The sequence below is a fragment of the Mycteria americana genome, chromosome 7 (genome assembly GCF_035582795.1).
Source record: "Mycteria americana isolate JAX WOST 10 ecotype Jacksonville Zoo and Gardens chromosome 7, USCA_MyAme_1.0, whole genome shotgun sequence".
NCBI lineage: Eukaryota > Metazoa > Chordata > Aves > Ciconiiformes > Ciconiidae > Mycteria > Mycteria americana.
In genome coordinates, this window is record NC_134371.1 from 62,913,932 (window position 1) to 62,939,736 (window position 25,805).

General features: G+C 36.5%; 1 protein-coding gene across 2 annotated transcripts in view; it reads left to right on the top strand.

Annotated features, from left to right (window-relative positions):
* The window catches only part of OSBPL9 (oxysterol binding protein like 9), a 65,695-nt gene that overhangs the window by 1,572 nt on the left and 38,318 nt on the right, over positions 1-25,805 (top strand). For both annotated transcript variants that reach the window (XM_075508745.1, XM_075508746.1), the window contains exons 2-4: positions 8,575-8,625; positions 12,520-12,598; positions 25,185-25,261. In XM_075508745.1, the coding sequence (XP_075364860.1) occupies positions 8,575-8,625; positions 12,520-12,598; positions 25,185-25,261 (207 nt within the window). The remainder of the gene's footprint in view (positions 1-8,574; positions 8,626-12,519; positions 12,599-25,184; positions 25,262-25,805) is intronic.

The following is a 25,805-nucleotide window of genomic DNA, read 5'->3' on the forward strand; positions in this document are numbered from 1 at the left end:
GAGGTCCAAGGTGCAAAGTCATTTAATGCTCAGCTACAGAAATAGAAACATTTGCTGATGACTAGTGCATTTAATTCTGGTTATTGCACTGACTTTCATTCTATAGGCTTCAGCTTCTTAATAAAAATCAGTTCTTATATTTCATTATTTCCTATGATTAGGTATCTCTATGTATTCATTACACTTTTATTTTGTATACTTTATTATGTTCTCTGTTATTTTAATGACTTTTAGTTCACAATTTTAAAAACCTTTTTTTAAACTACCTGTGCTAAAAAATTCAAGGTGGGTTCAAGAAATCAAATGGTGTTCTCTGCTTTGTGTGCCTTTACCACTAAGAAATGCCTGCAGTTAACATTTACTTTAGAATGCTTTCCTTATCCATGTGCTATCTTTTCTGCACATATGTCTGTAAAGTATTTGTTATGCCATTCTCTAGACATCTGAATTCATTCTTGTACCTAAGGGTGTGTATCGTGTTGAAAGACTGGCTGCCAAAAGAACTGGTCCTTCAGCGTGCACACTTCTTCATGTATGCTGGCATGATTACTCGTAGGGCTGTAGGGTCAGCTGGAGCATGGGCTTGAAAGATAATTCAGATTGAGTCCCAGTTGACCGCATGCCTCGCAAGTACTAATATTAGCATTGAGAAGGTAGTGGGATACTCTTTCTTTCAGCTCTACCTTTAGTTTTAGAGTAATAACTCCTGAACTGTAGTTTGTAAGGCTGTGGTACATAAGCAATGTTAATTTGAAAGGTTAGCAGCTTTGGGGGCTTTATTTATGTGGGGAAATGGCCTGTTGTGATGCTGTTTATGCAGACTTGTATTTTGAATTAAAGTTTTATCTATGTGATCAGGCTCATGTACTCCATTCCCTCTGGGCCACTTTCAGGCTGAAGCAATATAGTTGCCTTGCTCTGCTTGCATAAGTAACCGAATGATTTTTGAGCCTGAAACTGGCCCTTCCCTATGAGCGTAATGCATGGGTGGGGTAGGCTGAGGTTGTTTCAACCTGGCTGTATAGACATGCAATCTGGAAACAGCTTTGCTGATAGGAGAGATCACAATTAACTGATCAGCTTTTACCTGCTCATCACCTCTTGCAGACTCCTTAGCCCATTTCAATCCAGCAAGTTGCGCATGTAGGAGGCACTTTCTCCAGTAGATGCAATAGCCAATTAACCTTTGGCAGAGGAGCTGTGGAGAACTGCAGGGTAATAACTGATGTGACTGAACTTTCCATCAGAGCTAGATCCAGAAACGTATGTCTCTTCATAGGTGTGTCCTTGCACTGTTGTATTTAGTCATCTTTGGTAGTAACTGAAAATAGACTGCAGAAAAGTATCCTTAATGTGGAATAAACATTCAAACAGAGTTAGTGTGCAATAGTATTGCACTTGTAAAAAAAAAAAAAGCACCTAAATTAGTATGCTTTGTCTTTTGGTAAAATGAGTAGATGTTAACCTAAATATGTTTTGGCCACGTACATCAGAAGCAAATGAATTCAATTAAATTTACATTTCTGACACGATTAGAACCTTCAAGGAGCAAGGCCAAAGATTTTACATTCAGTCTGAGTCAGGAAAAAAATGAGAATTTAATGTTCACACTTATTTCTGTTTTCATTTGTGTATTCCTTCCTCTATACTTAGTTGTATTACAGGGAACACTAGTAGTACTACTTGCAAGTGTGAATGCAAATGTTTCTCACATGCATTTCCAAGTTGTCTTACAAAGGTTTTTTACAATGCCAAATTGTTTGCTTTTTTCCCACTTCTTCTGTAATTTGTGGGTTTTTTTCTCTTTCTGAATAGAAAGGTACATCCTCAAATTTGCTTTCTGATTATGTTTGTTTAGATTTATTAATGAATTATTTACTTCAGAGAGTATGATCGGGACTTGTCATCCAAATATTGTCTTTATGTGGTTTTGCTTGAATAAGTGATTGTCCGATATCAGTAAAAGGTTACTTTTTTTCTTTTTTTTGAAGAGCAAAATATGAAATAAATGACTGTGTGCCATTTTGGATCAGTTTGACCAATGGTTTGACAAATTACTTCTTTTTTCCCCTCAATATTCTTTGATTTGTGAATTCACCAATGTTTTGTCCTGAAGGTATAGCAAATGTAAGTCTACTGAAGCATTGTGTTTTTTTCAGAGTGTAGCTGGCTGCACTGATAATATTTAACAGAAAAGTCTCGAAGTGGCTCATTTGTGCCTTCTGTTGGCACAGGAGCTGTAAAGTTGTTCCGTAAGCTGGATTCCAGCTGAAAAATAACTTTCTGCTGATTTATTTTTTCAGCTGAATTTGTTCTGTCATTTGTTTTCTGCATGTCAGTATAAAAATGTGTGTTGGCATTATAGTTGGAAGATAGCGTGAAGACAAAGAAGTGGCTAGGGAGGAAGAGGGAGTTGAACGCAATTTGCTTTTTGTTTGTGTTTTCTGACGGAAGTGCTGTCTTAAATACACATCAGCTATAGCCTTGATTACCCTTGGGAATCCTGTAGAAATAATTCAGAGAACCCCTCAAGGTTGAAAATCTGATTTAAATTCTTGTTTTAAGTGTAGCCTTTAAATAAATATTTTAATTGTATAATAAATTGAAAGCAGAACTTGCATGGCTGTGCAAACAATGCTAAAAACAGGGCCAGTAGATAGGAAGGTCAGTTCCTTAAAATATTTTAAAACTCTGGGGATATTTGACATATGGCGGTGTTGAAAGCAGAACTGTTCAAAATGTTGTAGACTTAAACAGCTGCCTTGTATAGTGAATGAGGGTTGCAAGAAAAAATTGTTGTGTATGACAACTCCATCGTGTGTACCCTTGAAACAAAACTGGGTAGCCTCCCATCATCTTAATGGTTCTTGCAGCAATACATGCCTAAAGAATAGATTTAAATTAAATTTAATTAAATTTAATTTTATTCTGTTGTTTCATTAATCATTCCATCAAACTACTTTTAAAAACATATGCTGGTTGAATGCTTTCAGTAGCAAAATCTATGTGAAAAAGTCATTAGGAGGAAGTAGTTGTGGTGGTGTAAAAATATTTTTCCCCTCATGCTTTTTAAAGATTGCTGCTAATTAGCAACTTTAATACTGGCTGTACTTTATTGAAGAACTGCTTGTGGATTGTGCAATCCAGATATTGAGGAGGGGGACTTAAATTTTGCAGCAGTTTAATGTACCTTTGGTGGTGAACTGGAAACAAATCTTATTAACTTGATTTCAAATGATGCCTCTGAAGCTGGAGTCATGGCTCAGTGCCCCTGTGGTAGAGACTTTCATTTGAATGCGTTTTCCTGCTTTTTCCAAATACAGGTTCTCAGTCAACAGCTATGTGCAAAAATCCCAAGAAAACAGGAAAAAAAAATCTGCTTTTGCACAAACATTCCCTTTGAGGTCTCTGCTTTCCATTCTCAGCTGAGGTTACACTTTTTCCTGTAATAACTTGATCTGTCACATGCACTGCAAACAGCTTGGTGAATCTAATAAAAACAGACAAAACTATAAGCAAACTAGGTATAATAAGAAAAAGAATTCTTAATTTATAGACACAGGATAAAAAATATTGATGGCTATTATGCAACACTAAATTGAATTTTGTACATAGTTTTAACTTTGTATCACAGGTTTTGATGCACAGAATAAATTGTTACAGGATTATAATTTAAGTAGCTGAGTAGCTGCCTCCTTTTTAGTAGTTAAGTTATAGGCCTGGTTTTAGGTCTCCCAATACTTGATGATCACTTTGCAGTGCATGTCATTGGCATTTCTCATCCAATATAAACATATTGTGCTTGTTCAGATTTGTTAAAAAATATTTGATGGGTTAATTTTGTACTGGCACTCTGAACTGCATGTCGTCTGTCCTCTCAAAGCCAGCCATGTTGTCTGCTCCATTAATTTCATGAAGTGTAGTTGGGTGCTCATGTAGGATCTGGATCAAGATGGGTACAGTTTGGCAAATCAGAAGAGTACAGATCATGTGCTAACTGTGGATCCAAAGAAAACCAGTTCAGTACTAAATCTGTTCACTTACCTGCAAAATCTCATCTACTGCATGTCTTTTATATTTTCTTTATTAGGTGTACAAAATAAAACCAGTAGCAATCTAGGGGATCAATTTTTTTTTGTTGTTGTTAGAGTACAACTTAGTTTAAGGTTTCTAGCTATTTAAAAGTCTTTCCTCAATGCAGGTTGGGAATGGATCAGTTAAGCTGAATCTAATGAGCTAATGAATTGTCAGGTGAGAGAGACAATTTAATGAATAAGCTTTATTTAAAATAACTGAGAATTATACAGTATGACCTTTTAATAGCAATTACAGTATTTAGAAATTTGAAAAGATCAACGTGGTGATCAGATACCCAGTCCTGTTGCAGATATAGGCTGTTTAGTCTGTAGCTGTGCTTCTTGGGGAAGAGGCTGAAGGGAGGGTCCTGTGATTGTGCTGTATCTTTTACACCTTGATCCAGTCAAGGCCTTTATTATTAATGTATTAATTTCTTGTAGGATTCTATAAGCAGTGTAATGCTTTTCTATGTCAGGAACCATAAATTGTTGCCTTACCTTTTTCAGGTATACATGGCATCTATTGGGGTTAAATGAGCCCCAGTGGCATCCTCTCTTATTGTTGCAGTGTTTTGGTTCCTGCTTTATGACTGCATCCACAAAAGTCAAAGCTTTAGCTACAGAAACAACATGGCTGTTAGATGCTGTCCCTATGCTCGAGGAGGTCCTCTTCTGAGACTGGGGTGTGCCTTGCAACGGAGCTAGAAGAATGGTGGACTTACCAAAAACTAACAGCATGTTAAGTTTTTAAGTTGTTGGCTTTTATTACTGCTTGAAAAATAAGGGTTGCCTTAGCATTTGATGAGAACAATGACTATTATGGAAAGTGGTCCAAACTAAAGCTTCTCCTGTAGATGTAGTTAAACTGCAAAAATCACTGTTTATAAATAGAGCTTGTTCCAGGTTCTTCATCCCTAATGGGAAATAAATGTCCTAAGTGGTTTTGCTCATCTGTGTACTTATGTTAGAGATTTCCTTGACAGCACTGTGTGAGTCAAACATGTACCTCTTCAAGTTCTGTGCACTTCTGCACAAGCAGAACTTGTGCTTGAGAAGTTTTGGAGGCAGACAGCAGCTGGGTTTTATATTGAAATCTTAAACTTCCCATGCGACAGCTAAAACTCAAATGAAATAGTAGTAGTTCTGAAGATGAAGGAGGGCTGGGGGCCTTTGGGGGATTAGGATTTTAATTTTGTTTTGTTTTTTAAATAGACCCAGGCATTATTTTCATTTCTCGAAAAAAGTTGTAGGTTACCTGAAATGCCTTATGTTAGATCAGTTCTGTATTTGATCAACTTCACTGTGTGGATGTAGAAAAGAAACCAATAAAGGCCATATTTTTGGGGGAGATACCTCCATTCCCCCTGCAGTAATACTGTATAGCTTTGTTCATCTTTACAAATTTTTATTTGAGTTTCAGCTGAAATTTATCTTGTGTTGCTGTCTGCTTGTAACCTATTCAAGTCCATTATCATCAAAATCAGTACACTGTGTATTGAAAGTTTATGGAAAATGTCATTTTGTCTGGTTATAAAACTGATCACTGAAAAAAGACAGCTGCCTATTAAAACTTTAAATATAAAAAGAAAGTAAAATGTGACTTTTTTACTAGCCATTCAGAGATGTCTTTCTGCTGTATGAGATTTTGTTCCATGAAGTGGAACCATTCCTCAAACCAGTTACAGGATGGCTTTATTTATCCAAGAATACTTGACCAAGTATAGAACATATTGGATACCCATGCCTAATTTCAACCAAAGGGTAAAACATATTGCTCTAAGGGGAAGCTGAAGCTGTCTGAGTTGTATTTTTTATAAAAGCTTACTTTTGGAGGGGGGGTGCAAATCTAAAATGTCAGCTGAGTTATGTTTTAAAGTCCTCTCCTGCAGCAATCTGTACGAGATTTGCTGTATTCCAATGAGAGAATAGAGCACTATGTGCGATGGTAGCTGCATGCTTTAGTGCACAAGGGGTTCAGATATTGGAATGATAGGTGCTTTATTCCACTTAGGTAGAATAAATTAGATTTACCGCTTCGTTATAATTGGTATTAACCAATTAAAGCTCTGTCTGAAGATGGCGAAATTGTAAGTGTATAGGACCACACTCTGAACCTGTGATTTATCTTGTGAATCTTTTTGCAGACTAAGAACATTATAATGTTTAAACTTAATTTCCATTCCATTAAAATGTGGTGTACAAGAAAACAGAAGGCTTTTACAGTATCTTTTGTAGTTGAGGTGATAGTCATTCCACACAGTGGAAATCAGGGTTGTTGGGATTCTGCCCTCCCTTGCATTAGGACTAGCTCTCATCTTCCCTGCACTTAGCTGGTTGAGGGATCTAAACCAAACCAAACCAAATGTCTCTTCTGCTACCTTTGCTTTTTGTCTCATTGGGTTCCCTGCCTGTGCTCAGTACAGCGAGGTGGGAGGGCTTTGCCTGGCATGCCAGAGGGCCTGGAGTGTGTGATCTGGAAAGTCAGACCTGACAGGTTTCTTTCAGCTGCTGCAGAGTTGCATCCTCAGTCCAGGTTATTTTCTTTCCTGCTAAGACAATGCCAATATTTCTTCTTGAAACCACCAGAGGGAGTAATAAGCTCTCAGTAGTGTCCTCCCATTTTAGGCGAACACTCAAGACAGTGAATATAAAATATAAAAGTGTACTCTAGTGAGGTGTGTCCCAAGTATATACAATTTCTGATAGAAAATTATTGGAGTAACTTTGTTTCTAGATTCTTTACTGGTTTTGAACTTTAACAAAAGACCCTTCAAAAAAATCTCCCCTACATAGAAGTTTTCATTCAGGAAATCTACAAAGAAACTGTATATCTGTAGAATACATTATGGATGCACTGCTTGTTTTCACATCCATTCCATTTTGACCAGCTAACATATATTGATGTGAAAACAGATAGATTAATACTGATGGTTTCTAACATTCAGAAGTCAACTCTGACAAATTAGAGATTGAATCGAGTGAGAGATCAGCAAAAACATAACTTTATTTGAAGCTCTGACTGCTATATTTTTAAATTATCTTTAGTGAATAGGACTTGCTGTGACTGCTTCATGCTTTCCTTGTAGCTATATCTCAACTATGTAGCAGATGGAAAATAATTTGTTGCTGTTAAGACTGATAGTTCTGGTTCCTGTCTTTTTTCTCACTGATATCAGTAAGATTTCATTGTCTAATGGCCTCAGGGAAAATAGGGCTGGTCATAATCACATCGATATATTGTCTAGATGGAATTGTTAAGATACTGTTGGAAAGAAGTGGCTATTTCGGAAGATGACAGCAAGAGAACCAGTTCATGAGACACCAGTGATAGCTGTGTTTTCATGACCTGAAATAATATAGTTTGAATATTTGGATGGTAAGAGAGATGATAAGAGAGGATGACAAGAGAGGATGGTAAGACTACGTTTGCAGATAAGGCTACAACGGCATGTAATTTATCATTTAAAAAACAGAAAGTGTGTGTGTGTGGGTAGTTAAAAACCAGAAGATGTTTTCCATCTATCAGAAAACTGAGTATTTAGGATGTCCAAAATGTTTTGTTTTTTTCTTTATCTGAAACAGTTTGTATGTGTGCTACTTGGGCTTGCAGATATCGCCCAATAACACTTACGACATTGGCAGAAAGTTACTGACAAATCTACCTGAGTCAGTGCTGGGAATAGCTGAAAGTTCAAGGTATCACAATTTCAAGCTAGAATTGAGTTGGCTGTTTAGAATTGCCTGTTGGGGGGGGGGAGGGTGAGGGTTTTTTTCCCTGGAATTCCCTTGTCAGAGCTTCAAACAGATACTAAAGAAGAGATTCACTAATTTAGCTGCAAGGGGAGCTGGTCTACAGGTTTGGGCACTGGTTATGGACATAGGAATCCTGTTTTCTGATCTGGGCTCTCACCGCTTAAATGGCTATAAACATAACTTTTCTAACTGTTGTAATGAAAGCAGGCTGTACTATCTAGGAAGTAGACATAGAAACCTGTCTAAACATGAAATTTATATGAAAAGGGATAAGAATCTGGGAAACTTGCTGGCAGAAATATCATTTCATTTGTACAATTCTGCCTGCACAGCTGGATTTTGTTATATGGATGCTTTCTGAGAGTAGGAGAGAAAGGAGGAATATGTAAATTAGCGTACTGCCACTTTTTAATATTCCTTAATTCCTTTTTGCTTCACTTCTTACTTTCTGTAAAGGGGTAGACTGCATCTTCTAAGTATTTCTTCAAGGTATCTACAAAACTTCTTGAAGTGGGATATTGTATTCTTATTTTTTTGAAGGATTACTTTTTTGATACCATGGTGGTGTACTTTCTTTTGTGTGAGACCTAACATATTCTGTAACAGAAGTTGCATCTCATTTAGTCAGTCAATAAAACATACAAAAATGCTTTATTCTTTTCTTAGTTGCTTTGAATAACTAACTTTCTCCTTGCAGTTCTTACTGTATTTGTTAATCCAGTGATCTGGTTTTTTTCTGTTTCAGTCAAAAGACAAAATGATGAGAGGATCACGCCGAGGGTGTGTTAGACTCAGGGTAAGTATTGTTTTATTCAGTACTTAATGACCTACTGTGTATAATATGGCTTAATGGAGAGAACTGCAAGGAGACTTTTGAGGTTTGGGCTCTATTCCTGACTCAGCAAAATACTGAAATAGTGAAAGTATTTAAAGAAAGAAAACATTAGAGGTCAAGTGACATGCTGGGCTAATTACATTCTATAATTTTGTACATTGTATAAAAACATTATATGACAGAGTAAGATGGGTTAGTAGTAGCACGCTATGAAAAAGTTGCTGTTTGCAGTTCTCACTTCTTTGTGTGTGGAGGTATGTATGTATATACATATATGTTCTGTACCTACAGAAATCATTGCAAAACTGTTTCCTTCTGTCCTTCTGATTTGCCTTTATTCTCTTATGGTGTCCTCTGTTCTGCCAGTTTGGACACTCTTTAGGCCTGCCACTTGACTGTGCTTGAGCTAAGTAAAACAAAGGAGGACTGGAAAGGGAAGGAAGAACATAGCAGGCAAAGTTTTTCAAATATCAGCTGAGGGGGGATGCAAATTGGGGAAACAGCGATAAGAAGAAGCAGAGTGGGAAAGCTGAGTGTTACCTATTTGAGGGACTTTGACTTGGGACATTTAACCTTGAATGCTGCTGTTGTAGCTTGAAGTGACAGTACTGAAGTGAGCTGGGAATGCTGGGATGTCTTTGCACATGCCCAGTTTCTACCTTGTGGTCGTGCACTTGCCAAAAATATTTCTCGCACAAGTCTGTTTTCTATTTTTTTTCCCATCCTCATAGAATCTCTAGTTCCAGTATGCAGTGGTCTTGTGAAGAGCTGATGTAAATAGGGGAAGGGGTCAGGAGGATAATGGGTGTGCATGGAAGCATTTTGAGTCTTGAAGTAAGAGGAGTGTAGGGAAGGTGATCTGTGGTCTGACACTCAATGTGATGAGTGTTGCAGCAGAACTCTGCTTCTCCCAGTTATTCCTTCCTTCTGTTGTTACTCCTTTCTAGTCTTTCTGTGGGCCTAATAAAGGGGTACCAATAACCTTTTGAGATTCATACAGAGAAACTCCATTCATCTGGATTCCTGATTACTTTTTTGCACTTTCCTCTGTTTAATGTATTGGTATCTTAATTTAGAATTTCTTTAAGGGTAATGTAAACTCAAACAGCTGTCTAGAACATTATATTCCCAAAGATTCATGAGGACGTTTTTTGCATTGTGTAGAAAAAATTTAGTGTGAAAAACTATGCCTGCTTTAATACTGTTGTGAGCCTGTAATGTGGAGGTTGGTCTCAGCCTGTCAGTTCAGGAAATATTAAAAGTGAACAATCTGTTCGATTTTGCATGATCCATTTTTATATGTATTTAACGTAAAACAATCCCTTTCTCTTCCCCCATCTGCCAGTCTCCCACCCCAAATTACTCTTTGGAGTTTTCTGAAGATTTGCTGACTCCTCCATCTTTTCTCTGAATATGTGTGGGGTTTTTTTTTTTTGTGAGGGAGGAAGGAATCTTTCTTTTTTCTACTTTTGTAAAGCATCTCTTCTGGCAGATGACAGTGATACTGATAGCTGAACAGATGGGCTTTTGCAGCCTGAAATTCTATCAAAGAGGTTTTCTGTTTAGAGTCATTGTTGATTTGTAATTGTAGGTGTGAACATAAACAAACATGTAATTTAAGCAATTTGGCTAAAATAATTCTTTTTTTCTTGAATGGATTTTTAAAAGCTTGTTCCTCACCTTTTTGCTCTTGATACATGTTTCATAGGCCTGAAGTTTCATCTTCAAATTCTTTTGTTGACTGTCATAGTGTGTTTAGGAAGGTGTGTTCATAGAGGAATCTGTGTCATCTATACTATGCTTAGGTCCTGCTTAAGTTGTCTGGAATATACACTTAAACTTTGGCACTTTAGTTTTTCTTTTACTTGTCCATATGTATTATCTACATGACAACAAAAGCATCTTCTATGCTTATGCTCAGACCCTTTGCCTCAGCACTGCAGTTAGAGTGTGTGCACTTTATGCAGCTTTGTGCTGAGATCACAGGCAGTGGTGTGCTCTTCCTCCTCCCCAGTTTCCTCTCACCACTCAGGATGGAGGCAGGATTTAGCTGTCCTAGTCTGACCTTTTTAGCCTTACATTAGTTTTACCTATATTCTGTGGGGAGAATATCTTGGTCATGTTCTTGGTGTCTGACTTACAGATTTTTGGTATAGCTGGTGACGAGAATGATATTGTACAACTTGCAGTGATCTTCTGATTTGTTGTGTAGCAAACCGTGTACTTAAAGTGCCAGACGTTTTTTATCTATTGGTCTATTTAAAAATCCCCAAAACATTCTGGCAAAATGAATCTAGCCCATCATGTCAAGTCACTGGCACACTGCATGATTACCAGATAGTCTCCAAATGTAATGACTAGTCATCTGGTTGTTGTTATGTCCTGGCACTGAAAGTATTCAGAATTATACTGGCTTGGGTACACTTTAGGTGCCTCTTTTATTGTGATCACAGAGCTGTCCTTGAAAAGCCTATATGGAAGGTACTCCTTTGGAGAAGTTAAGTGGTACATTTTTGTCAGTGGAGGGAAATAAACCAGTTTGAGCTATCCTTTCCTGCTGTAGGGCCTTGAATTACATATGGTTGGTGCTATTCTTAAATAGGACCTCTTCCTTCCACTGAGTCTTGTGGTGCCTGTGATAGTCCCAGCCATACGTGAGCTGGTAGCATTGGCCAGAAGCCTCATATAGGGGCTGTGAAGAATGTGTGTGAATAAGATTGATTCAGATGCCCCTGCCCCTAAGTCTGTACCAAAACAATTCTTATGTTTTGGGCAGCCTGATATTTACCTAACCCCCTACTCTGCGGTTGCTGTATGATACTTGGCTGAATGAAATGAAGCACTTGTTGGAATTGTCTCACAGGTGCTCGTACTACTGTTGCTTGCTGTTTACTTGGACAGCAAGGGCAGAATTTACCTCTTAAATATGTGGACCTTCCAGTGATGGATATGTCTGTTTTGTGGGAGGGGGAAGGATAAAACAGATCCAGATCCTGTGTCTCCCGGAAAAGAGAAACTGAGTAAATCCATTGGTGATTTTTGAAGTATTTTTAATTAAATGTTATAATTTATTGGAGTTGGCAGAGGCCTAGAATGATTCGTTTTCAGCATCTTCTCCTCCTGGGTGAAAAACTGTGTTATTTATTAAGTGGTTGTGGGGGGGACAGGAATAAAGATGATGTGGATAGATTTGTAAATAGCTGAGCACAGATGGTCTCTAACTGTATAATTTATTTGAATTTCCTTCTAATAATTCATGAGGAATTAGAAGACAAAGCTAGCTGCTTTTGATATAGCTAGCTGCTGTTGACTTACTGATAATATTTACTTAGGGACTGAAAACTAGATCATGCATTATAGCAGTGACATGACATGATGGGCCAAATTAATTTTGCTGGAATGTTTTATTTTTTTTTATAGACTGGTAGATAAAATCAGGTCAAGAGCTTCTTTTTGTAGAGTATATATGAATTAGTATTTTTGTACATGGAAAGTACTTATAAAATATTGCTCCCCATTCTTCTTTAAAATATAAGTTGTAATGTAGTAGAAAACTGTTTACTATAATGCTGCTGTAGCGTAAAGCCACCTCCATTACAAAAATAAAAGATGCATATTATTATCCAGAAAATAACAGTTTTACAAATAATTACTGTTCTTTTCTGCAACTAAAAATTTGTTATTTTAAAAAAATTACTTGCATCTTATGACTAAATAGAGAATCTTTCTGCTCTTTACTGTATTCAGTTTGCTTCTAATTTGTCAATGCTTTTTAAATTCCAGTGGTGTAGTGATAGAGTGTATGCTGCTGATGTCACTGCTTGCCTTATCAGGATTTTGTTCTTTGTTTCACAGGGAGCTGTGATTGGTATAGACGATGAGGACGACAGCACCTTCACAATAACTGTTGATCAGAAAACCTTCCATTTTCAGGGTGAGCTGAAAGAAGAGATTGTTTTTTTCTTATAATAGATTCCACTTGTATTTGATGGATGATTTTAAATGTTTGGCAACAGAACAGCATGAATGAGCACACTGAGAACATTCTGGATCCAGGGGTGCTGCAGGTTAGACAGGGATTTACATCTGCAGTGGATACATATGTGCTAGAAAGAGACTGTAGCTCTGGCATGATTTGGAGATTAAAAATGTAAAGAATAAATCACTCAAGGGGAGAAAGTAATGGGCTTCTGATTATGGGTTTCGCTTACAAAACGTTTCTGATCTTCGTTATCAAGATACAATTATGCATTTCTGTATGAAGAGAATCAAGACTGGTCTGAAGGTTGCAATTTGTATCCAAATAGAACTTAATGCTCAATTATGAGGAGACTAGAGGCAACATTTGGCTTAAAGGTGGAGCTTTGCTTCAAGATTTACCAGCTTGCATTCATTTCATCTACATTTCTGTGTCTTGTCTGCCAGTCACCATTTCTCTGCTATTATCCTTTTATTCACATTTACTAACACCAATGCCATCTGCCACTGCTATGTTTCGTCATTGCATGCTATGGTTCACCGGTAGAAAGGGTAAGGTACTATATAATTGTTATGTACTCCTTAAATTATTTTATCTGCAGCAGTAGGACAAAATACTGTGATAATATTGACTAGAGAACTTCTTTTTTCTGAATGTTAAAATCCTAGGGAAGTGTGATGAAAATATTTTTCAACTAACATTTGTTAGTCCTTTTGCTTTTCCTCTAAAATGTAGTGACTAAATCATTTAATTGCTTTGCGTAGAGCTAGCAACTGTAAATATCCAAGAGGCACATTTGCATGTAAGCAGTCATATTAATTTATATAAACTGGAATAATTCTATAACCTATATTGTACTGTACATATTTTTAAATCAGTGATTTGGAAATGGGAGTTATCATTAATACTGCTGTGTTTGTGACAATATTTCTAGTGATAATATTAAATGTACACCTTATTGTCACTGGTATCTGTATTCCTTGTGCTACAGTTCCTCCTAAATGCTGCTGCTCTCCTCTGGCTTTTCACTGCATTAAGCCTCATAAACATACCTTCATAATGCTGAGCTCACAGTAATACTTAAATCTGCTGTTCCCAAGGATAACTGATAAAATGCAAGCTAATTGCTAATGCAGTAATGCAATGCTGTACTGTGGCAGTCTTTCAGTACTATGAAGCTAAATACTGCTGAATATTTGAGAACTTGATACAGGTAAATCTAGAAATCTCTCATCTTTAGTTACTAAGATATACTTTTTTTAACATGTCTTACTTGCACTGATTTCTTATATGCTATATTCTTTTTTGGGTAGTCAGATAGTAGAAGACTGACAGTATTTGATACAAGTAATGTTCTGCTCTAAGTAATATTGATAATTTTTGAATACCAGTTTTGTCACATAACGTTTCATGCTTTATAATCTCAATTTCTGTGCATTTCGTATCAGGTCCAGGAGTCGTGTATGCTCCTTTGGTGTAGGACTAAGATCTTGTACACTATTTTCTGTATTATGCTTTTTCTATTAGCATATTATGAAGATAACATCCCTGATATCTAGCAAATTGTACTGATACAAGGACAGTATTAGAATATGTGGTTATAAAGCGAAAATGTAAAAAGACAGGTAAGATATTAATGCTGGGATATTTCAGTATACAACAGTTCTGTGGAACTATATCTGTAGTGCTTATGGTCACTATAAATGTATTCTCACCTCATGCAACCCTTATGTCAAACATATATAAAATGTTTGTTCATTATATTAAATTAATTCAGTATTACACAGGCTTTAATTTATGTGAAATATAGGTCACTATCTGTCATGAATGGTGAATAGGTAATAATGTAAATACTACAATATGTATTCTGAGACTACATAGGATATGTAGAACAGATTCTGGGAATAATCCAAGAAAACATACAGTATTCCTAACAATTTCTTTCTAAGATTTTTTTTTATACATGATCCAGGTAGAGCTTTTGTTCTGCGAGATAGTCATAGCTATATAAACATTCACCCTTTATGAAAGAAGTCTTGTACAAGAGAAGACTGCTTCAGAAATGGCAACTTTTTAAAAGATACAATCTCTTCCTTCCTTCTTACGGACTTCCATCATTCTCAAAGACAGCCAGGGATTCAAACAACTGGGAGCCTAGTTGGGAAAATGACAGAACTTTAAAAATACCAAGATTTCAAAGATCTGCTGACCTGTGTGTAAGTTAGGGTCCCATCTACAGTTTCTCGTTCAGGCTCTAGAAGAAAAATGTTTTCTTGTACTTAGACTTTAAGTACTGATTGGTGAAGACTTGAATCTTCTTTGGCCTCAGTGAAATTTTGCTGACAGGCAGTGATAGAATTTGAATTTGGGAAAATAAGGAAAAACTTCATACTGGATTCATTAATTATTTCTTAATGTCAGTTGCTCAAGGGCAAATAAGATGAAGGGCAAATAAGTCATTTAAAGATGTCTGATCAACTTCTCACAGGGATGTTGTTTCCATATGTGTGTGTAACTGAATTTCTGAAGCACTAAACCTCCAATGTCTTCCACTAAGATTTGCCTGTCACTGGATCTTGGGAAAGTCTGAATCTTTCCAGTGTGTGGTTCATATTTTGTTGCTGCCTGTGATGATCTCCCTCTATTCTGTTTGCAGCTGTGCTTCCTAGTAGCCATCTCTGTATTGAACATTAGTAAAAGTTAAAAAGTTTTTATTACAAAGAAAGTGTGGGCTTTGAATGATGACTGCATAAATATCAAATGGTATCCATATACTTACTACCTGGGTATAAAGTAAAGAAGTGAATTTAATAAATACGGGCAATAAAACAAACAGCATGTTTTGATTTTACTGTCAGCTTAACTTTAGCTCTGCCAGAGTGCCCAGCAGATTTTTTCCCTTTATTTTATTGTTATGTACAACTGTATTTATACCTGTTCATACTGGAGGGGGAAGGGAGGGGTAGAACGTCCACAGAAATTTTAAAATATATTTTAAAGTAATCATCATCTCCTGATTGGTCCTTCTTTGGTCATACTGTATATCCAGTTTCATGGCTTGATTCTAAGGCTTCTGAATTAGGTAGATCTCAAAGCACTTCCTCACGGGTTTGTTCAGATTAGATGCAAAAATCCATTCAAGTTGCTGCAAGACATTTGGGGTAATATTCTTAGTCTAATGTACCTTCTTGTCAGGAAGCTCTTGATAATATATATTTTCTTTCTGTAGTACATGTACCTGTTCTAAATGTTCCATAACCTTCAAACACTGTGGGAGGGTTTTTTTGTTTTGTGTTTTTTTTTTTATTTTAACATCTTCTTATCATCACCTAGCTATAAGCTCTTTCCATTTGGAAAGTCAGTTCTTCTGTCTTTCATATCACTTAGCTGCTCTTTCTGCTCACTTCGATGCTCGTGGCTTAAATTCATGAGTGTGGGAACATGATATTCAAGATAGTTCGTCAAGGGTATTGTTGCTTTCTTGATATTTGAATTGCTGTCTAAGCTGAAGCTTTTATTTGGACTGTCCAGTTACAGTATTTACTTCACTAAACACTGTTTAGTGTTTCACTAAGGACTATCCAATACTTCACTAAACACACATTGTATACAGAAACAAGAATTCAGATTTTTAAACTCCTACCTGAAAACCCAGCTCTTCTTTTTACAGCCTGCAGCACAGTTCCTTGGAAGGCAAATCGGTCCTATCTCCACTGTTTGGGTAATAAAGGATTGAAAGATTGGAAGCAGTCCAGTGCATTGATCTGAGATGATTTTGCTTTAGCTTTTGTCTTTCCTTTCCTATTCCTGCCACAAATGTATCTGAGAAATGAAGCATGAATGTTGCTGTGCAACTTATTCTCCTGTTACATGAAAGCTGTCAGCTGGTAAAGGTAGATTTCTCCTTCTTCCCAATCCTGCCCCAGTTACTAGCTTGATTTGTGACTGCCTACCATCCCAGCTGAGAAAAGAGGGAGATAGGCACAGCAAGAGGTTGCCTTAATGCTATAAAAGCAGGGAAATTTTGTTAATGTGGGACACAGCTATTACTAAGGATATACTGGGGTCCACAAAGGCCTTAGTTGCTGAGCAATATCAGAATTTGAGATTTTAAGTATTTGTATTAAGTATCAAAGTTAAGTATAATGGCTTGAGACCTGCATTTCACCACTACTTGGGGAAATAGTTAATATTTATACTCTTCTATAAAACCTTAGCATTGTCCACTAAATAGATGACAGGAAGCCGATTGCCCTTGTGGTATAAAGAGGCACTTTAATCTATCAGATTACCCAATTTAAATGACGATTCATAAATTGCAGCCTTTTTCCCGAAAAGTTTTGAGAGCTTTTTTAATTTGATATTGAAAAATGCCTAGAAAGAGATTTTGGTGTGAAATCTTGATCTGTGCTGGTTTCCTCAATGATGTTTATAACTGCTGTGACCGCATCGTTTGCCCTAAGCTAACATTTTTCAGGGCCCTTTGGGGTTCTGGTAATGCTGAAACAGTGAATTCCTCTATGTGGTGCTTTTATATTGCAGAGGAGAATGAGCAGCTATGTAAATCTTCCAGCCTTGTCTCTTCATACATTTCCATCAGAGCTGTGCTACCTGTCCTCCTCCCTTTTTGTAACAGAAATGTAACTTCTGCTTTGTAATCCTGACCAGATCTGTGCTGCACAAAGTTCTGGGCTGCATCTTATCCTCTCCTGACTGGCAAAACTGCAAAAATTCCTCTGCGAACCAGAACTAGGTTTAGCGTTTGCAGTATGATTTTTCTGTCTTCCTCTCTCTGCAATCAACCTGCTTTTTGCTACTGATGTATTATACTAATATTTTGAGCAGTTGGAACTTGTGACCAGAGCGCAGAGAATGGCGTGTGGTTGTGCTTTTACGGTTTCATGCAGGTCCTTCTTGCATCCACAGCATCCTGTGTTATAAGTGTCTATTTTCTAATCATAGTATGAGTATGCCATTTTTAATGGGGCTATCTGCACTCAGTTTTTGTGGTCATATATAAACACCTCTTGGTTTTCCTTTTCTTGAGGTTGAAGTAGCAGATTTCAAAATGTATGTTAAACTTGAGATTAGCAAAGAAAATAATACCTTGAAACGATATCTGTGTCGTGTCCAGTTGTTTTCTTTTTTCCTTCCTCTGGAAGAAACAGCATATTTATTGCTTGTTACTTTTGGCATCAATATGAATCTATTCTCTCAACTGTATATATGATACCTGGCAACTATTTTGGAAAGACGACCTTTCTCAGTGTGAGAAAAAGGCATCCTGAGAGGGAAGAAATGGTCAGAAAAGGTCTCACTATAAGGAGAGGAGGAATACTGAGAAGTTCAACACTCTTTTCCTTCTGTTTTAACAAGGAATTCCAAGTAGCAATAAGCTTGAGTTTGACCTGTTAAACTGAGAACTATATTATTGGCTAAGGAAAATGGTTATATTTTTGTTCTTCTGGGTTTTTTTGTTTTTTTTTAGTTCAAGCCAAAATATGGTTTCTACCTTAAACTAGTAGTTTCTGAGGTAGTTCAGTGTGATCTGCAAAGGCTTTTAGATGCAAACATACCTTGAAAGCCATTTCCACAGAATATACTATATAAAGTATTATTTAGTGTTACTACAATTATTAATATTTAAATATTGACATTTTCTAGTGAAACCCCGGATACTTGCAGATTGTCCCACATTCAAAAATGTTTAATTACTGAATTACACATTGTGTATGAATTCCCAGAGAGAACTAATAGCATCTGGTTCGTGTATTTCCTTCGTCACACAAGTTTCCACCTGAAGGTATGTTTATGGGCTGATTATAAAGCTTGCTAAAAAAGCTTTTGAGCTTAGGTAACAGTGAAACAGCAGTTTAGTTGGTTTCTCAAGATCACAGATTAATCTTACTAATACATTGTACACAGGAGACCATTTGATGCTTTTGCTTTGGACAAGATTAGACTTTCTCTCTTCTGACTGCACTTCTTTCTCTCTTCTGACTGCACTGGAGTCTTCAGTAGGTACAGGGAGAGCAGACTGGTCGAACACCTGCAGGACAAAATGAGGGTTGATTTATATGTGTGGGTGGAGAGGACATAAGGTACTGAAATTGTGTTCAACCTACTGACAGATGTGGAGCTGCAATGTGGCAGAAGGGTATTTGTAAGCAATGAAACTATAGTATTTTGGTAGGCTTGTATGAAACCATGCTTCATCTTGCATGTTTTTCTATGGTTTGAAAAGCTTTCAGTGACTTTAAAAAGACATTTATTTAGCCACGGAACAGCCCATTGATGTGTGAATTTTCCACTTTATTGGGCACTACTGATAAAATCTCTCTCCATTGAGATTAGTGGCAAAAATCCTATCGATCTCAATATAGTCAGAATTTCACCTCTATCATCTGGTTATTCGTGTGTAAAGATACTACATTAGTTCTGAACTTGGCTGAGAAAATACTGGAATTTTGCATAAAAATCAGTGGAAGTTTTGTCAGAATGAAGGCTGCATAATTGACTCTATTGACTCTGTGGGTGTAATAGACTTTTTTTACTGAGTTCTGCCTGTAAGTAGGTCACAGTGAATGAAAATAAAATATGCATTTCACTTTGTGACAGTATGGTGTATTTATAAGTAATCTAGTGAATTTTTTTTAACTAATTCTTGAGGTTTTTCTTTCATCCTGATGCCCATGTAGATGCACACAGAAAAAAAAAAAGCAACAGTATTCTAATTCTGAAGTGATATGTTTTGTATATTCTGTCTTCCAAGTACTGCTGTGCATGACCTAGAAATGCTAGTGGTAAATGCTGTATCGTGGAGCAGAGTTGTTAAACTTGTTTATATCTAATCTTTAGATGCTATCAAGCTTAGGCTAGAAAAAGTAATCTGTTTTATGCTGTACTTTAACATTTGGTATACATTATATAAACACGTATAATCTCTTCACAACAAAGTAAATATTATAGAAACTCTAAATTACAAAATTTATTCTCTGTTTGGGAAATTAATAGAGGATGAGAACATTTAATGTAGTTGCATTTCATTTGCCATCTTATCCTCATAGAATAGAACTTTTAAAAATCCCTGCCATACCTGACTTGGCAGTTTGGGAAATTCAGAGCTAAGGGACTATTTTAGGAGTTGTAAAACATCATTTTTCTGAATTAGAGAAATTACTCAGTAGAAGCAATGATTCTTGTCTTTAGTACGTTTTTCATTCTATAATTTTCTCCTTGGTAAAATAATTGCTTTTCTTTCTTTGTCCCTCCTCTAGGAAAGAGTTCAGAAATTTTTTTAGTAAAAAATGGATGTTAAAATATCTTATGAATAAGCTCAACCAGACAGATTGCAAAAATTGCTCATCTTTAAAAATATTATCATCATATTAAATCTCACTGTAATACAATTACATACTTTTCAAGTGTGCTTCTCTGAACTAGTCATAAATAGGACTGTGATTGTGTTAAGTACCCTGTGATCATCTCAGACATGCCTGGGATGTCACAATAAATTATACAGGTACTTTTCGAAGGATGCGCTATAGACACAGAGGAGTGAAAGGTTAAGCATAGGAGAACAAATTGTAATCTAGCTCATAAATACTAGTTCTACTAGAAAAATGTAACAGTAGCTTAACTGACATAATCATGGTAAATTTGCAATGTTTCAGCCATTAATCATAGAATCATAGAATCATTAAGGCTGGAAAAGACCTCTAGGATCATCTAGTCCAACCGTTTGATGATTCCAACCTCTTGCATACAGCAGTGAATATATAGCTCTGTGTGGATTTAGCTGGTTCCATGTGTAAATGTTCACTGGTAAATTGCAGTAAAAACTGAGTTAATGATTCTGGCACTTAAAATAGAGAAAAGCACAGGGACTGTTACTGTTCTCTCAAATGCAGACGGTATTCATATTTTTGTGGATAGCTGATGCCCTAGTACAATTTGAATTTCAGCTGAGAAGGTGACTATCACATTAACCCATGGTGACTATTAGCATTAATCAGACTAAGAACCACAGTGAATATTCATATAGTGTAGTGGGCTCCTCTATTTAATTTCTTTTTCTAATTAGTGTAAAGACATTTGAATCATGTATAAACAGCTGAAGTAACACCTTTATGTTTTTTAAATGCCAGGTATTTCTCATGTAGATGTCTCAGTGTTTCTTATTTGTCTTTCGTAATACTGTTATTCTGGAGTCAGCCTAGGAAAATGCAACTTGTCTCTCTCTCTTGCCCCCTACCCTTCTTCTCTTTCTAGCAGTTTTGTGTCAGGAGGGACCAGATACCATTCTTCCATTTTTATATAAGCACAGATACTAGTGAAATTCCTTGGAATAGATAATAATTGCCTTATCCCAAATATGTTGGTAGAAAGAAATTCTGGAGTAGCTTTCTCATAGGGATTAGGGGTGGAATTTTAAAATGGAGCATGATCAAATCATGAAAAAGGTTGGAGTGATTTCAGGGTACTTGAGACAGGAACACAGGACTAATGAGCGAGGCATTCTTGTCCCCTATCTGCTGAAGAAAGGCTCCAGCATTTGCTGATGCAGAGTGGATATTATGTAGTATGCATCACAAACTTTTTAGCTGAAAAGATATTAGAGCTTTTTCTTTGGCCAAAGTTGCCCTCTTTAAATGAAAAATGGCTTGGATATCTAGCTTTCCCTACAGATGGGTGGATAATGATCTCTGACCATTGTATGTAGATTTTTCTCATAAATTGTTTCTGAGTGTGTTGGCTAATCTCTTTTTTGAATGTTCCCATTGATTTTTTTTCATCAGTGATCTTTTGGCAGCTGTTCAGTTCTAAATTGCTTTTACCATTAGAGAGCTTTTAGTTGCACCTAATCTCACAGCAGCCATTTTGATTAGATTTAATATAACTTTTCTCACTGCTTGCTTTACTAAAAACTTCATCCTACTGTTTTCTCCATGGTTTTCTTAAAAGAGTGTATGGAGGAGAGCCAGGAGGATCTGCTGTTGATGATAGATGGTCTGAAAGTTAAACCAGTGTCCTGAAGATAGAGTGCTTAAAAGGTTACAATTCTGTGTGTTTCCATGCAGTAAGGAGTCTTCTCATGGCAGTGTTCCTGGGTTTATCATGGCCGAGACTTTGTCTGAGTAGCAGAGTTGATGAGATTCATGTGTTCTACCTAAGGATTGATCATGCTGTGCCAGAAGTTTGCAATGTCTAGTATATGAGGAAAAAATACAGCTTTTTTCCTTCTGCTGAACCCTGGTAGAAAGAGCTATAAAAAGGGCTATTGGAGGAATAGAAGCTTTGAAAGTTTAGTTTACTTATGAGCATGGGAAAGCCAGTTCGGCTTTTGAACTGTACTGATTGGTTGGTTTCTAGGTCTTCCCTGTTGCTGTAAGCCTTCTCTGTTCTGTTTGTGCTTCATATACAAGTCTTAATGTGATAACCTTTATTAATGGGCTACTGTATATTGAGATTAGTATTTAACTAATACAGTGACCTCTTTTTGGTGGCAGTATGGAAGGTCATAGGAAGTCTGTTGCAATACAAGGATTAATTCACTGGTCTGCAGCTTGATTGTTCCTTTTTTAGTTTAAATAATCGTAGGCAAAAAACTTGAACACAGGATTTTGTATCCTGTGAATTACTTACTAGCTCCTCAGTGACTTGTACCCCAGTTCCTCAGTAAGATATTCTCTGGGACTGGGAGATGGTTGATTAAAATACCACAGAAAAACAGAAAACAAACCCGAGAAGCCTCACACACATTGAAATATGTTAACCACCACCACTTTGAACACACACTTGAAAAGTTGAAGTATTGATACATTTGAAGTACTGATAGATTAATGACACAAGTAACTTTATATGTTTACTGTTCAGTGGTCTAAGAAGCATAAGCTTGATTAATATGTCTGTCAGGACTGGGCAAAGGGGCCTGTTCTTGATAAGCAGAGCCAAAGAAGCTAATAAGCATTAAAATTACTGTCAGAGGAAAATATACCTGATTCTAATTGACTAATTAAGTAATTGAAATTACTGTTATAGTGTAAGCTATGCTGTGAAAAAGAACAGGGTGTTTTTGTATGTGCATGTGTGTACATAATGTGAAAAGAAAAATTATAATTTGCACATTGCAGAATATATTTGGCTTAATGCAGTCATCTGAGCAGAGTTTGTAAGGTTTCTGTCCCTTCATCTGGTCTAGTTTCACTGCATTATAAACTTGTCCTTCAGCTTTTCAATTAAAATACAGAGAACTAGTAGGAGGAACCCCTGTATGTTAGAAGTTCTTTCTAATGAGTTTTTGAGAGTATTACAGATGGCAAAATCCAGCTTTTTAATAGTTGCTGCAGTTCCTGCAGGAAAGTTATTTACCTGCTGTTCCAAGTCACATTTAATTACTTTAACTTCTTCCTACAGGCTTCCTTTGTGCATATGAGAGCACTTTGGGTAGTTACTTTCCCTTATGTGTAGTTTTTATTTGTGCAGGTTAATGGTATCATTACCAGAATACCTGTGGCAATTGATTACGCTTTACTATTTTAAAAGAACAATGAATAGGGATTGACTTGTAGTAACTGGGAAAATATGTATTTTTTAAAAAACTAGCTAGATTTCAAACTAGGATTTTACTTTTACCTTGCGTGTAGTGGAAGTTTTGCCCTGCTACTTTGTGAGGCCACCTCATCAGTTAGACTCGGAGCAAGTTTCTATGTTAAAAAGACATTTTTACGTATTTCTCACAAACACATAAATTGTCAATCCTTTCCTGATGGTTTTGTTAATTTGACATAATTAGTGTATATATACTGAAGTAAACAATGCAGTATGTTTATCTTGATATTGATAGGGTTTTCTTTGGGGAATCTAGAAAAATCTACAGCTTCCTCCTCCTAAAGGCAGGTGGCCATAAGAGAGAGATTCTTCTGTGGATTTCTGATTCTCCTTCCTTCATCCCTTCCTCTGGCCAATGAAATACCCTTTATAGGAATGGATATATGAAAAAGTAATAAATAATTTCCTAAAGGAGGGTTTATTTAACATATTTGGAAGACCTGTGGTGGTTTTGAGTACAGATGGGTTTGGGCTGCAGAATTCCAAAGAATAAAAGCAATGGAAACATCAGGGTGAGAAAGGGAACATTGAAAACAAAGCATTTTGAGGCTGTACATTTCAGTATAATAACTTACAGATATTTCCTCTGAACTCCGTAACAAATAAGTCAGATAGGAATCTTAGTTCTCTGATTCATAATAGGTGCTAGCTCACTTAAGCTTTCCTTGCTTTTAGCAGGCTTCCTGTTTCTTTTAAATACCTTCCACTTGAATGAGGAACTAGAAACAATTGTCAATAACTATTCTAAATCTGTATATGGCCCAGTTTGTTTACAGTCTATTTAATGACTGTGGATTTTTCTCTTCTTTCTTCACCTGGAGTCCACTGACTCTGCTCCTGTGGGTTTTAAACACTCTTAGAGCACAGCAAGGAACTCTTTCAAACTAGCGAAGTAAAGGTGGTGTGTCTGTACTGGGGTAGCGGGGGAAGAAAAGCAGTATTGGGGGAAAAAAGAAAAAACAAAGAAAAGTGATGATAGTCTATTTTGATCTGTTCTTCATCCTCCTTCTCCAGCTCCTCTTCTCTTCCTTGTCCCCCCAGTCTTGAAAGCCATCCACTGCCTCCTTTAATCATCACTTAATATATTGCTTTCTTAACTATCACCATCTGCAACTGAGAGACATAATCATTTTCTCTTGTCATTGCTTCCTGACTTGGATTCTTATTTAAAACTGTATGGTGGTCTGTTGCAGAAGTATGAAAATATTATTGTGTGTGTTGTTGTTAACATAGGATTCAAGTTCTATTTAGTTTTAGAGTAGGATTGTCTTGAGTTTAAAAAATGTTTATTATATATTTCAGATTATTCTCTGTGCTTCATTATTTACACTGGTGACCTGTTAGAGTTGGTGTTTGTCCTGTCTTATGAATCCATACCTGAAAGGCTAACTTATTCAATGTTACTATGTCCACACTGAAGTAGAATTACTGGATAATTTGTTACATGTTGAACAGCTTCTCATAACTAAGAAAATTTTAAAATGACTTAATGAATTAAGTGAGGAATGTCTGTGCAAACACTCTTCTCATGTATTCCCCTAAAGACAGACAAGGGACAAATAATCACAAATAGCAATAATGCAGAACTCTTCTTATATTTATCATATTCTTATATTTATATTTATTTTTTTTAATTTGACATATATGGTACAGAGTCATTAGTAGAATAAAATTTCTATCAAAGCATAAAAGCTTTTTGCATGCATGTTTATTTAAAACATCTCTCCAGTACCATAGAGTAGGTTAACACAATACTGTTACAGAGCTGTAACTACAGAAAAATAAACAGGATATTAAGACAACTGTGGAATTATGTCCTTGGTGACTTAACAAAGATAGTATGGTTTAATTTCCATATTTAGTGAGGACATCAGATTTGTTTGCTTATGGCTGCATATAATTTAACAATATCTTTTGAATACTTTTTCAGCTCGAGATGCTGATGAGAGAGAGAAGTGGATTCATGCTTTAGAGGACACCATTCTCCGCCATACCCTCCAGCTTCAGGCAAGTTTCACTTTTAACTTGTTTTACTGTCTTTTATTCAAAGCAATGAAATCAATGGCATGACTGCTAATATCAAACATACCTTGTATATACAACATCTGGCTGTTCTATGGCCTATACAGTCAGATACAGTATGACACAGTATAGGTACCGGAGATTAGGTTTGAGTCTTGCTGTTACTATTTTTTTGTCTTACCATCATGAAAAGTCAGAATATGACTTCTTCTCATTAACTCATATTTTTAATTGGTGATTCCAGACTGATCATTGCACGTTTAGGTTTTTGTGGGGTTTTGTGGTGGTTGGTTTTTTTTGGGGGTGGGGGGTTGGTGGTGCTGGTGGTGTGTGTGTGTGTGTGTTAAACTGGGAGTTAGTCCTTTTTGGGTCAAGCAGAATGAGACATCTGGAAGCCCGTTGCGTGCTTGTATACCACCTACTTTTGAAATTAAAATGAGATGGCAGCATGGAACGTCTTTCTGGATGACAAAAATGGTAAATAGCTTATGTTTGAATCCACTGTGTAAGCTGGATATTGGCAGTTTCC